This window comes from Triturus cristatus, chromosome 2_2, assembly GCF_964204655.1.
Source record: "Triturus cristatus chromosome 2_2, aTriCri1.1, whole genome shotgun sequence".
Lineage (NCBI taxonomy): Eukaryota > Metazoa > Chordata > Amphibia > Caudata > Salamandridae > Triturus > Triturus cristatus.
This window is the reverse complement of record NC_140582.1, coordinates 1,016,097,872-1,016,112,801: the sequence shown is the minus strand read 5'-3', so window position 1 is coordinate 1,016,112,801 and position 14,930 is coordinate 1,016,097,872. Positions and strand designations below refer to the sequence as shown.

At 42.5% G+C, this 14,930-nt stretch overlaps 1 protein-coding gene across 5 annotated transcripts in view; it reads right to left on the bottom strand.

The window, feature by feature from the left end:
- The window catches only part of SORCS2 (sortilin related VPS10 domain containing receptor 2), a 2,262,720-nt gene that overhangs the window by 1,315,857 nt on the left and 931,933 nt on the right, over nt 1–14,930 (bottom strand). For all 5 annotated transcript variants that reach the window (XM_085642460.1, XM_085642463.1, XM_085642464.1 and 2 more), the window contains exon 3: nt 11,930–12,029. In XM_085642460.1, the coding sequence (XP_085498586.1) occupies nt 11,930–12,029 (100 nt within the window). The remainder of the gene's footprint in view (nt 1–11,929; nt 12,030–14,930) is intronic.

Sequence of the window (14,930 nt, the reverse complement as noted above, 5' to 3'; positions counted from 1 at the left end):
ACCTAACGCTGACAATTCTGCGTCTAATACCTTGCTCATCCATAGTTTGTCCAGTAGAGAGTGAGGCCTGTGAATATACTGGACACCAGACAACACCTTTCGGTCTGGAAAAACAACAAGCCAACATTGCGGAAAACTTTATTTCAGTGGGTTTGTTCCTAGTTGTACTGGTATTTATCCTAGTGGCTTGAGTTTCATATCTTCCTGTACCTGTTTCATCGCCCTAGCTCTCATCAAACCGTTTTCACTGGCTGCAACCTTTCGATGACTTGCTGCTTTGCCACTCTAGAATGATTCTCTCAGTAACCAAAGCATTGGTCTTTAGGACTGAATGAAAGCAGAAAACTAACACTAGTCTGCCTCCGCTTCTCGATAGCATTCAGTGAGGATAGTGACACCATCTTCTAAAATGCCATGAAATGCATGATAGAGCTAAATTGTGCTGTCTTAACTTGGGTCTAGGTTTTCCCAGACACTGTTGGTAAAGCCTTGTGGGGGAAGTAAAAGTCCTCCATTGAATATATATATATATATATATATATATATATATATATATATATATATATATATATATATTGACAGAGGCCTATTCTCTCCTCTTGCACTTTATTGTCCCTAAGAGTGGAACTAATACGCTTTTCACCTCTCTGTAGTGCAGTATGTCTATCATGTTTCCTCCTCGAAATTAAAATGCTGCTCAAATTTGGTTTGCATGTAGCACCTCAAAAGAGAACTGCTTAAATGACCCCAAATGCATATGTGTAGAAATCAGTCATATTTCACCTCATCTAGTAACTCTGCACACAGCCTAGTCCACTTCATTCAACTAAAATTTGAGGATCATCTTGCATATTTTTCTCAGAGCCCATACCGACAAGATAATACTCATTGGTCTCCGTGTCTTGACCTCTCTTTACAAGATGCCACCCATCACCTGGGAGACTCCACCAAGGGCACACATACCCTCATCCTTAGCTAAACTTCTACATTGTATTTTCGTTTCAGACATGCAGCATCTTCAATATGTCTGCGCAACGTTTCAAGCATCTAGTGCAGATTGTGAACGAGGATTCAGCCTCATGAATACTATCAAGAGTAAATTGAGGAATAGACTAGAGCAGAAGCATTTGGATATGCTGATGAGGACAAAGGCCTACCTCCTGAATGGGAAAGTTGACCTAGATCGAGTTTATCACCACTGGAAAAATGCCAAAGATCACCGTGAGAAGCAACCATGTCACCCCTCTAGTGATGCCACTTGACATGTCTCCCTTATTGTTTGTATGTGATATTGTATAGGCTCCCAACATTTCCCCACCCAATTAACAGTGCTCAAGTTAAGAATATTTATTAAAATCTTATGATGGTACCACCGTTTAAGTCTTGTGCTTTTCTAAACTTGAAGTGTACTTGCTTGGTTAACCAATTCATGTCATGGCGTGTTTATCCAATTTGGAAACTACCCTTAAGCCACTTATTGTGGCACTGTATGTGTGAAAATGCACCATCTTTTCACTTTTTAAAGTAAACGTTCGAAGTGACATTTGGCGCCGCGCACACGCGCGGTCTGGTTCCTGGCGCACATAGCCATGGTTGCAGCGCACAGAGACCCTCCACTGCCGCACACAGAGGAAAGAAATTAGAGGGAACATTGCTTGGAGGTAGGGGATTTGAATACCCTGCATGAGCGTAATGAATTGGAAAGAGAATGTGAAGGACTACAGCCTATGAGGACCAAAAGAACTACAGCAGGGGCCCTGGGACTTCATTTATACAAAGGTGTAAAAACGAACTTCAAACCAATACCCATGTTTGTACCAAATACACCAAAGATTTGGTTGATTACTTTTCTGGGGCTGTATTTAAAGATTTAAAAGATTTAGCACTGTCATCCAGTAATGATTTTTAAAAAGGTAATAATTTGCAAGACAGGAAATACAACCAGGTAATGGAAAAAATCAAAAATAACAAGGACATAGTAATAATAATAATCCACATTTGTAAAGCGCGAACGATCACCCGTAAAGGTCTCTAGGCGCTGGGGGCAGTCGGGAAGATTAAGCAAGCTATTGCTCAGAGTCACATGGTGCTGGGCTAATCTGCCGCCGGTGCCGGGGATCGAACCATGATCCCCAGATTCCGGAGTCAGTCGCCCATTGCCGTGAATTAGACAAAGGGGGCACTGTGGTCCTTTGGCCACTAGCAATGTATGATCTGGAAGCATAAACACAACTTAGAGATAAGGATTGTTATGTAAAGGTCCCACAAAGTAACCTCATAGAGGTGAAAAACAAATTCCACAAGGACCTTGCACGCTGGAGGGGGCTTGGTCTATTGTCCCAAGATGAGTATCTATATCTGAAAGTTGACTAACCAGTAACACCGATTCTATATCTGATCCCAAAAGTGCATAAGAATAAGGAAAAACGACCTGGGAGGTTTATAATTTCTGCCGTAGGGAGCCTTTTTGAAAGGACTATCAGATATGTGGGCCATTTACTGCAGGAATTTGCAACAAAACTCCCTGCATACATCCAAGACACCCGAGAGTTTTTGTGTAAGTTAGAAAATTTAGTTTGGAAAGAAACTTTATTACTAATTACGCTTGACGTAACATCGTTTTATACAAGCATTGAGCACGAGGCAGGATTGAACGCGATGCGCCACTTTTTTGGACACACAACATATTTCACTGCACCAGCAATCGAGAATGTTAATTGAAATGGGCAGATTATGTCTGGACAATAACTGTTTCATATATGGGAATGAAACTTATAAACAGGTCTGCGGAACACCCATGGGCACCTGCTTTGCCCCCATAATTTGCATATGGGCTGGTGGGAGGAGCAGGTGCTCAGGGTAGATTTCGCTAAGGTGTGGGATGAGCATGTGGTGTTTTGGAAGAGGTTTATAGATGACATGTTGTGGTCTGGGAAGGATCAGAAGAGTCTGCTAGGTGTTTTGTAAGCCAACTTAACAACAACACATTCAATTTAAAATTCACAGACACAATTAGCAAATCTCGAGTAACATTACTAGACCTTGAGATATACGTGAAGAACACTGTACTGCACACCCGAACATTTAGGAAACCCACCGCAGGCAATTCAAACCTGCTTGCGAATAGCCACCATCCGACAAAACTCAAAATGAGCATCCCTTATGCTGAGCATCTTCGGATGAAAAGGAATTGCAATGAGAGGCAAGCATTGGAGGATGCTCAAATCAATTTGACTGGAAGATTTGAGGCAAGGGGCTATAAAGATCACATTTTAGAACAAGCATTGCAAAAAGGCGGAGGTATCAAACGAGATTTATTATTGAAACCAAAAGAGAGAAAGAAGAAAATGAAGAATCAGGAAAGTGAGGAAATCCGGCTAATCACAGGGTACAGTGCCTACTAAACAAGGGTGAGAGACTGTGTGAGTAGGCACTGGCACCTAATTAGGAGTGATCCATTGCTCAGTACTTATAGTGAAACCTAGGCCACAGGTGACTTTTAAAAGAGCCAAATCCATGAGACAAGAACTTGTAGACGTACAAAAGGGGGTGGTGATGGACGGAGCATCAGAACCAATCAAACACTCACACCCAGTCAACAGATCTGGGTTTGATCCATCACCGTTCTTTAGCCCACTCTGCCACCCCAGTTCAGACATGGCCATATGCAAATCAGTCTGACCCTGTGCCTCATGGGAACAGTCCAGCCCGAACTGCCAAGCCATGCCTTCCCTGGACCGGAAACAAGCTTCCTAGGACCGGTTTCTGGCATTTCAGCCATCTTCAGCCAGGCTTGCTTGAATCCAGTGGCAAAGGGAGCAAGGGACTCACGTCTGAGCATACCCTGACAACTTATGGCGAACAAAGCGGTACAAAAGGGGGTGGTGATGGACGGAGCATCAGAACCAATCAAACACTCACACCCAGTCAACAGATCTGGGTTTGATCCATCACCGTTCTTTAGCCCACTCTGCCACCCCAGTTCAGACATGGCCATATGCAAATCAGTCTGACCCTGTGCCTCATGGGAACAGTCCAGCCCGAACTGCCAAGCCATGCCTTCCCTGGACCGGAAACAAGCTTCCTAGGACCGGTTTCTGGCATTTCAGCCATCTTCAGCCAGGCTTGCTTGAATCCAGTGGCAAAGGGAGCAAGGGACTCACGTCTGAGCATACCCTGCCAACTTATGGCGAACAAAGCGGTACGAAAGGGGGTGGTGATGGACGGAGCATCAGAACCAATCAAACACTCACACCCAGTCAACAGATCTGGGTTTGATCCATCACCGTTCTTTAGCCCACTCTGCCACCCCAGTTCAGACATGGCCATATGCAAATCAGTCTGACCCTGTGCCTCATGGGAACAGTCCAGCCCGAACTGCCAAGCCATGCCTTCCCTGGACCGGAAACAAGCTTCCTAGGACCGGTTTCTGGCATTTCAGCCATCTTCAGCCAGGCTTGCTTGAATCCAGTGGCAAAGGGAGCAAGGGACTCACGTCTGAGCATACCCTGCCAACTTATGGCGAACAAAGCGGTACAAAAGGGGGTGGTGATGGACGGAGCATCAGAACCAATCAAACACTCACACCCAGTCAACAGATCTGGGTTTGATCCATCACCGTTCTTTAGCCCACTCTGCCACCCCAGTTCAGACATGGCCATATGCAAATCAGTCTGACCCTGTGCCTCATGGGAACAGTCCAGCCCGAACTGCCAAGCCATGCCTTCCCTGGACCGGAAACAAGCTTCCTAGGACCGGTTTCTGGCATTTCAGCCATCTTCAGCCAGGCTTGCTTGAATCCAGTGGCAAAGGGAGCAAGGGACTCACGTCTGAGCATACCCTGCCAACTTATGGCGAACAAAGCGGTTCAAAAGGGGGTGGTGATGGACGGAGCATCAGAACCAATCAAACACTCACACCCAGTCAACAGATCTGGGTTTGATCCATCACCGTTCTTTAGCCCACTCTGCCACCCCAGTTCAGACATGGCCATATGCAAATCAGTCTGACCCTGTGCCTCATGGGAACAGTCCAGCCCGAACTGCCAAGCCATGCCTTCCCTGGACCGGAAACATACCCTGCCAACTTATGGCGAACAAAGCGGTACAAAAGGGGGTGAATTGCATATGGCCATGTCTGAACTGGGGTGGCAGAGTGGGCTAAAGAATGGTGATGGATTAAACCCAGATCAGTTGACTGGGGGTGAGTGCTTGCAATGTTCAACACTCCGTTCATCATTTCCTTTGGTTTTTGCTTTGTTCGCCATAAGTTGGCAGGGTATGCTCAGACGTGAGTCCCTTGCTCACTTTGCCACTGGATTCAAGCAAGCCTGGCTGAAGACGGCTGAAATGCCAGAAACCGGTCCTAGGAAGCTTGTTTCCGGTCCAGGGAAGACATGGCTTGGCAGTTCGGGCTGGACTGTTCCCATGAGGCACAGGGTCAGACTGAATTGCATATGGCCATGTCTGAACTGGGGTGGCAGAGTGGGCTAAAGAATGGTGATGGATTAAACCCAGATCAGTTGACTGGGGGTGAGTGCTTGCAATGTTCAACACTCCGTTCATCATTTTCTTTGGTTTTTGCTTTGTTCGCCATAAGTTGGCAGGGTATGCTCAGACGTGAGTCCCTTGCTCACTTTGCCACTGGATTCAAGCAAGCCTGGCTGAAGACGGCTGAAATGCCAGAAACCGGTCCTAGGAAGCTTGTTTCCGGTCCAGGGAAGACATGGCTTGGCAGTTCGGGCTGGACTGTTCCCATGAGGCACAGGGTCAGACTGATTTGCATATGGCCATGTCTGAACTGGGGTGGCAGAGTGGGCTAAAGAATGGTGATGGATTAAACCCAGATCAGTTGACTGGGGGTGAGTGCTTGCAATGTTCAACACTCCGTTCATCATTTCCTTTGGTTTTTGCCAAGAACTTGTAGACAGCAGTCCAGAATTAATCAAACCTGACAATTGGTATATATATAAATTATTCAAAAGAGCCATGAATTGAAGATTATGAAGGAGGTCATTATAAAGTTATATAAAAAAAGAAAATATATTTTTTTATGAAAAATGCACTAACACTTTATAGATTGTTCTTTGACAGGATAAAGAAAGGAAAATGGCACATTAATCAATCCAAGCAAAGGGAAAGCACTAGCACTTTATAAATATAGGCACTGTATTGCACTATCACTTTACAGAAGATATTGTGTAGGAAAAAAGCACTTGCACTTTATCATGCTTGGATCATTGATTGATGAGCCATAGCAACAATACATGTTGGTATCATTCATTGTCCCAATGAACAACAAAAAACCTGTTTGTTTACAATGTACTTGCACTTTATTAAATTTGATGTGTCAGAAAGACCTCCTCAAAGATTTCAAACTTGTAACCTTTTTAAATATGTATGAAGTTAAGAGAATGAGTAATGAATATATCACAAATATATTTGCAAAAAAGAAGCAGAGAACTCTGGGTAGTTTCCACGATTAGGTGGAGAGCAGCTCTTGCATAGAGCACCCTACAACACCAGCAACACTTTGAATCTGCTCCCCTCAAATGTCTGTTTTTCTAGCACAGTTTTTAAGCATAGCATTAGCCATATACACACCCATACATATATATATTTACCTTCAGAATATTTACGTAGAAGATATCTGGCTACAATACTTTTGTAGCACAATACGGTTAAGCTCTATGTTCTGACATACAGCCCCTTTAGGAATGTAGAGATATCAATCTGAAAAGGGACATTTCTGGGTTGATTTTCTTTCTATTGTGAAAATTGCCAGGCTCTCTGAATGTTCAAGGAATTTATAACAGAACCTAAAATAAAGGAAATTAAATGCTAATAATGCTTGATCTATATAAGGTTTTGCCATATTATTAAATTCAAAATTTATAGACAATGCCAATATCGAGAGTGAAACGGACAGTCGAGTAACAAAGAAAGAGCAGGGAGATGAAAACTTCAGCAAGATAAGGAGTACCAAGGGACCATACTGCAAAACCAAGAGTGAATTATTCAGTGAAGTGACCCGACCGATCTTAGGAACAGCTTCTGTCGGATCCTCTTAGCTTGAATGAACTTGAGCTGTTGAAGTCAATGCGCCATTGGCAGCACAGATTGATCTGCTGATCCCTTACAAACAGAAAGAATGCTAGAACTAAAACTTTGCAGTGACTTTGAAAGCATGCATTTCATTTCCTAAGCCATGCACTTTCACAGGCGTTTGTCAATAAAAACGTGGTTATCTGTTCTGCCATAGAATGTGCTTACATAAGAAAAATACTTTAAACTTATAGGAATAAAATACCAAAGCATTGTGTGCAACAAGGCCCTGCTTACAAGTATAACGGTAATAGGGGCAGAACTACTGAGCCCAGTGATGCTGATAACCCAGCGAGGGTAATTACCACTGCAGAATTTCCTCTTGATTATGGCCCTCATTATAAGTGGCCTTTTTATTCAGAAGGGGCCGATAACAGGTAACTTCACCTGCCAATAGCAGGTGAAGGCTTTGAGTGAAATACTGCAAACGTATACTTCCCTATATATATATATATATTTACCATGACAGTATAGTTGTAGTTGATATTTGTGCAGGTCGATATTATTGACATTGTCATTGAGACATATTACTCTTCATTTACTACTGCAATATGTGAATCTTATTCAGTTTCCAAAGCAGATTGATGAAACATTTCTCCTAGAGTATAGCTCATATATTGAACCCAGTTTAAATGCAAAGGCAGTCGTGGCTCGTAGTGGGAGTGCTGCGGGGCGGGGCAGGGATGGGGCGGGATGGGGCAGGGTGAGGGGTAGTAAACTCCAGCATACGGCCGACCAGAGTTAAGTACATAAATAAATAAAACAAACTACATTGCGCGCGCTGCCGTATGCCGGAGTTTACTACCCCTCCCCTGCCCCGCCCCACCGCCCCGCAGCACTCCCAACACGAGCCGCGACTGTGCAAAGGGTTGTGTTGAAAACCCCAAACTGAACGTCAATAATTATTTTGGGTGTCTAGGAGTGAAATATGATTGGAAAAAAATTCAACTCTCAAAAATAACCAAAGTGCTACGGTAGAGAAGGTAAAAATATCAGCAGGATGATGGTATCGCCAAGGGAATGCAAAGTAAAGCCAAAAGTGGATTATTAATAGAAGGGACTTGACTGAACTTGAGATCGTCTTCTGTCAGTTCCATTTATGTCACCACAACTTTGTTCTTTTCTAAGGCAATGTGCACCCCTTGCAGGGCTCCTAAACCTGAAACAAAACGCAAAACACATGACTAATAGTTTGCTAGTGGGTTTGCAGGCATGCATTTATTTTATATAACTAGAGTTTTGATGCAAATGTTTCAATTAAATGCATTTGCCCTTCCTCATACCTAGACAAGGTTTCTGCAAATTGAAGGGGAGAGTCTGTCAATGTTGTGTTATTTTTTTACCTCTCACCAGATTTGCTGCATCCTGCACAGGCAAAGTATGTTAAGCATCTGAGCCTCCTGCATGCATGCAAAACATGCCTAGATGTAATAGCACACGCACACACCAGCAGCGGACTATGATGGAGCAGCGTCTCCCCCCCCACCCGCCAGAACTCTCAAAAACGTGAAAAATAAAACAATAAGAAAACGGGTTGAAAATTAATTTTATTATTGTTTTAATTTTCTTCTAAGAAACCGTGTGCTGGGGCCAGGGGGGTGACAGTACTGGAGGGGGAGTGGTGGGCACTGCTACCAGTGTGCATGATGGTTTGTCTGGCTGAACCTGTTATGCACATTGAAGCTCTCTCCAACTCGAGCTGCGTTGCCTGGGTTGGAGAGAGCAGGCACAGGCTGCCAATCTGTCTGGGAGCACAAATTCACGGCGATCATGAATGAGAGCAGTTTCAGGATTGGCCGCAGGGCAGTCTGAGAGCCTGTGCCTGCTTGCAGTGGAGAGCAGCAGAAGAGTGGGATGTTGTTTACCCCCAGTGCCAGTGTTTCTTCCCTAAAACTATTCCACAATTGGCCCTTCAGGCCCCCTGTAAGACCCTACTAAATGGTAGCCAGGTACCTAGGGTATTCAGACTGAAGAGGGCCCCATGGGGACCGCTCACCTAGGCCATGCAGACTGCCACTGCAGCATGTGTGGCCTGGTGCAGATAGAATGACAAAGTCGACATAGCAGACTGCCTGTGTGCCATGCCAACTAGCACTGCCTACGTCCTAGGGAAGTCAACCCTCTAGCAGGCTCACAGCCCTAAGGCAGGGTCCACTATACCATAGTCGTGGACACATCTGCTTGAGCAGATACGCCCCTACAATATTTATTCCATTATTGGATATTGTAAGTGCCAGGGAAACCATAGAGAGTACATGGGCTGGAAACTCAACAACTCGATTTCCCCAGCACAATGGTGACTTCTCTAAACCCAGGAGTGTTTGGTACCAAACTACCCCCTCAATAAACCCAAGGAATATATTATGAATTTGTGTGAACACATATTGTATCTCCTTCCCTCCAAAATTAGCTAAACATTAAGGAATAATGCGACGTTACAACGCGTTCATTTACATTGCAGTCATTACAACGCAACGCAAGTCATTACAACGACTTGCGCTAGAGGCGCAGGACTTAGAAATAGTATGATTTACTATTCCAACTCCAGCCTACATAACAGTAGAGAAGGTGTTGGAATAGTGAATCATACTATTCCTTAGTGTATAGCGCCATCCAGCACAAGTCATTGTAATGACTTGCGTTGTAATGCCCGCAATGTAAATGTATCGCGGTGTAACGACCGCATTGTAAAGGACGTTCGCTGCATTCCCATATGCTTTGAGGACAGAAATGAGAAAAAGAAAAATATTATACCCTGATTTCATCCTGTTGGTTTTAGTGCATCTCTAATCAGTCTCTCAGCAGTTGCTATGTCAAAGCAGTTTAAATCATCAGGTGCAAATAGGCTCAGAAGAACCAACTCTTCCTGCTCAAGATGTAACAATCTGCACTATTAGAAGCAGTAATGGAACACTTCCTGATGTTAAGACTTCAGTTTTCTGAAAGCAACAATAACGTGATATAAATATAGCATGCCGGAACTTTTTAATGTTTAAAACATGCATTTATGTGTCACATCTAGTTTTTGTTAAACTGTAATTTAGTCACTTAACAACAGTGTTTGCACGTGGTCGTTTGCATTCACCAGGTCTGACATTCTCCCATAATCCAATGTCTGTAACAATATTCTATCATGAGCAATTCTGAAAAATAACAGTTCAGATTTGACAGATCCTCTATATTTCAGTGAACACATGAACAAGAGAATCTTTCTAAACGTTTACAAAAAGGTATCAAAGTTAGTGTCAAAGCGACGTAGAAACATAAGCAGGACTATTGGCTAAGCCAATGGGCCTAGTTTAAAACTGATATTGCCTCTTCATTGGTGAGTTTGATCCTAAGTGGGGTGCTGGTAAGTGGGGAGTATGTGAATGCAAAAAAGACTCAAGAGATGGGGGAATGCATGAACGGAAATACGAGTTACAGGTCTAGTACCGAAACAAAGCAACCATTGAATAAACACATTCAGTTGCAAGCCAGACCTATTGACTTTAATTGTTCGAATTATACCTTTTCATCATTTACAGCCTTTTTTAAGGCATTTTGTATCAAAGTCACAGGCCATAACCGTTCCTATGTGTATATGGATACTCAAAATATAAATGTATTCATGTAAAATACAACTCAAACGGAATTCCCAGAATTGTCAGAAACCAATAAAATTACTGAAAGCAAATTAATAGTTGTATTAGTGAGCAACGTACACCTCAGATCTTGTCATGCAAATCTATTCTGTAGTACAAATAGACTTTTCTGCAGGACTAACACTGGCAGGAATGCTATGAGGTTCAAAATAATACTTCTTTTTCAATTCTTTATAATAAAAAGTTAAAAAAGAACAATAAATATTAGGATTATAAGATATAACAGAAACTGTATGAACTTGAACTTCCCCAGTAAATTCTAGAACTAAATAGCCAATTTTTCTGGAGTAAACTCCCTCTACCAGCTTCCACACCACCACAAAACACAAGGGAAGACATAACCAAAAAACGAAAAAAAAAGAACTGAATGAATAGAGCAGATGAGGAAGTCATATTCAAGCATAAAAAAAATATACTTTAAGGAAAAAAATCACATACACAAGCATAATCATGGGCTATTAAAGTAGATTAGAACATTGGAATTGGAGCACTCCATTGAATACAATGGAGTGCTCCGAGTTTCTAGGGGCCGGTAAAAGCCCGAAAAGCAACATTCCAATGTTGTTTTCACAAAGGCCTCTCGGAGCCCGAGGGGATTTAGATCCCCTCGGGCTCCGAGAGGCCTTTGTTTTATTTATTAGAACATTCTGCCCTTTAGTGGCAGAATGTTCTAATAGCCTTATAGCCCATCGTAGCTGGGCTATATCGGCTATTAAATTACCGCTCCCTTGCTAAAGGTCCTCCCCTTCGGCTCAGGCCTTTAACGCCTGAGCTGGCCTTTAATAGCAGGTATAGCCCACTACGGCGGGCTATAAGGCTATATTATGAACTCAAGACATCAAGTAATAAAGCATGATGTTTTGTGGTCAAATAACACCAACCACCACTGACACAAACACCTAAGAGGTTGGAGATGGTAGACCAATGTAACAACCACTAAGTCTCTAAAATCAAATATTCCCTCTTACAAAGTACCCACAGGTATTCCTCTTCCATGCATTGATAGGCAGAGAAACAAAATCTAAGTATTACTTGTACACCATCTGTTACTGACATACTTCAATATCCTAACTAATAACTCAGAAATTCCCAAATTCTCAAGCAAATAAACTATTAAGTGATAAGAAACACTTTATGGGACATGCAAATATGATAGTCAGATAGTCATCAGTTGAGGATTACCTTCTTCTTGTTATTCGGGCAGGTATAGAAATTGCCGATGACAGTATTGACTCCAGGCTGCAAGTTCAATTTTGTGTAAGTAGTCCCATAGTCTGATGACCTGGTAGAAAAAATTAGAAAAAAATGTCATTAAATACTGAACCCTTTTATTTTGGAGCTCATACACTTTCCTGACAATATGAATACCACTGTTTTTAAATAGTAGGTTTTCAATATAGTTCAGTGGATGGTATTTCCGTAATGCAAAGTAAGGTAGCAGTCCTAAAACATCACCTATTGGCGCGAGCAACTTAAAACAAAGTGCCTGAAAATTGACATTTTGTCAGTAACTGAGGAGCACTGTGGCAGGAACCTCTCGCTTTGTCTGGAGTGCTGAACGTGTAATCACATTTCTTATTGGCAAAACAAAGGCTTTGAGGGGCTGTACGTTAAAAGTTTTTTAATCCTCCCGGGGACTAGTTCATGGTAAAGAAAATTTGAAATAAATTAACTGATCAATATGTATTTTCATATAGAAAATATATTTTTCTGGTGCATGTGATTTCTAGTAAGTAGTGTATTTAATCAACCATGGTCATACTGAAAGGATCAATAAACAATGCTTCTAAGGGTCTGATTACAAGCTTGACAGACAAGGTTACTCCATTACAAACGTGCTAGATATCATGTCCGCCGAATTACAACTCCACGTTTGTGACGGATTACAACTCCACGTTTGTGACGGTGTATCCCATCCACCATGCGGCCGCCAAGATCGTAATCAGGCCCTAAGTTGACTAGGGAAAGAATGACTTCCAGGTGCATTCATTTAGTTGGCTTTGGCTTTTTTAGAGCCAGTTTCTTGATCCATCAAGTCCTTATTCAGATGAACTTACATTAATAATAAACACAGGTACAAATGCAAACCCAAATGCATTGAACTTTCTCCATTGGAGGCCCACTTTGTGGAGTTCCCTCCCTCCTCACAGCAGAGACATAGCAACTTTCACAAGCTCCAAGGCAGCACTAAAAACCTAATTAGACTAGACCATGGGTACTCGCATACATTTTCCCACAACCCAAAAATATGGTCTGTTATGTGACAGAAGGCCACATTGATGCCAACAGGATGGGGGCTAGGAGAGGAGGGCTGGAAGGAGGACACAGGGTAAGTGAATCATATCCATGGTGTGGACAGTGAGTAAGAATTATTCTGAGTTCCATTCCATTCTGCCCTGTAAACTAAGCCCTTAATTTCTAGAAGAGTCATAGATTTGATAAAACTGTGTTATGCTGTATTTGCTATGAGTAGCTTTAGTGAGCCAAGTGCACGAAGGAAGTAACTTGATTATTGAATTGTAATGAATTTCAATCTTAGACCTCACAGTCTCCTTATGCTTTTAATCTCTTAGCCGTAAACATTAGGAGTATTTAGAAATAGGCTCTAGTAAGGTATTGAGAGCTATAAATAAATCATTAACAGAGACCAACCCCACGAAGGTGTGCAATTAAAGGAGATGGGTATACACAAACACCCAAATTTCCCGCTACTCATTGGCAGTGGAAAAGCTTTAACCATGGCACTATGAAACTTGATGTTTAATCATGGCTTTACCACTTTACATATATATATTGGTTGTGAGCTCTGGGCAGGTTCCACAGCATAGTGGAATGATTTTGGTGAGAGTAGTCTCTGAGACTTACCATCAAATCCACTCACACTCCAGTCGTGCAATCAGCAAAATGAAAACTATGGAAATCGAAGGCATGTTTGTGTTCAGTGACCTTGGCCTCTCCTTTCTAGACCTTTTTGATGGCTGGCACCAAGAAACCAGACAAGGTGGTGTGCTCTCTCTATAAATGTTGTCATTCAATTATGGAGAGGAGGTGTGTCCTAATGGCCAGATCGCTATGACATTGGAACTGGAGAACCAAGTTTGAGTCCTAGCTGCAGTTCAGCATCCTGTGATTCTAGGCAAATTACTTGGTCTCCCTGTGCCTGAATGTGTATTGTAATCTGCTGCTTATGTAGTAGTTCCTACTATAGGAAAACTGGACATAAACCAAGAAATACAAATCTAGCAAGCAGACTATGCATTCCGGCCTGGCTTAATTTACATTGTGGTGTGAATAAGGTAATAAAAGCCCTCCCTTGCTGTGACTGATGCTGGACTGAATTTCAAAGTCAAATACTCCCAGATTAGGACATTCCATTTATTAGTAGCTATCGTGAGAGCTTTTGGGGTCACACCAGCGGGTACTGCACAGACTAGACATGAGGTGAGCAGTCTTAGGACCCCATCTACCTTAAAGACTGCTCCAGTGTTAAGAGGAAGTGACACAAAGTCCCACTTCCTGTCAGCTGTCTCATGCCTTGCCTGGTGCTGTAGAAGAGTGTGTGTTATGTCAGTTCTAGGTGCTGATTCGACCGAATGACTGTATTATTAATCCCCCAAACCAAGAGGGGCTTGTTTATGTAGTTCCGCTCCACTTGTCTTTTCCGCCATATTGCCAATTTTCTCACCCACGTTGGCAGATGGTCTGGTTTAGGTACAGGAGCCCTATACCTTCAAAGATGCTGTACGTTGCGTTTTAACTCGTCTTTGTGATTAAACCAGGTTTGATCAGCCTACACACATAGCAGGACACACATTAGATCTAATGTTCTCTAATATAGGAACCATTGACATCAATGAGATAAAACCAATGACATGGACAGACCATTTTATGATTGTGTTCTCCATCAACCTATTTACTAAACACTTCAAATCACCGGCCTTGGCAACAGTAAAAACAAGGAGCTGGAAAAAAAATTCTGTAGAAAAATTCCAGCAATGTTTCACACATGTAAACACAGGAACCACTAACACGAACGACGAAATAGAACTACTCCAGAACAACATCAGGAGTGCACTGGAACATTGTTCAGTATCACACTCCAAACACAAATGTAGATCCACAATATCAGAGAAATGGTACGGACCAGAACTAAAGTTAATGAAAAGGAAATGCACATTATATG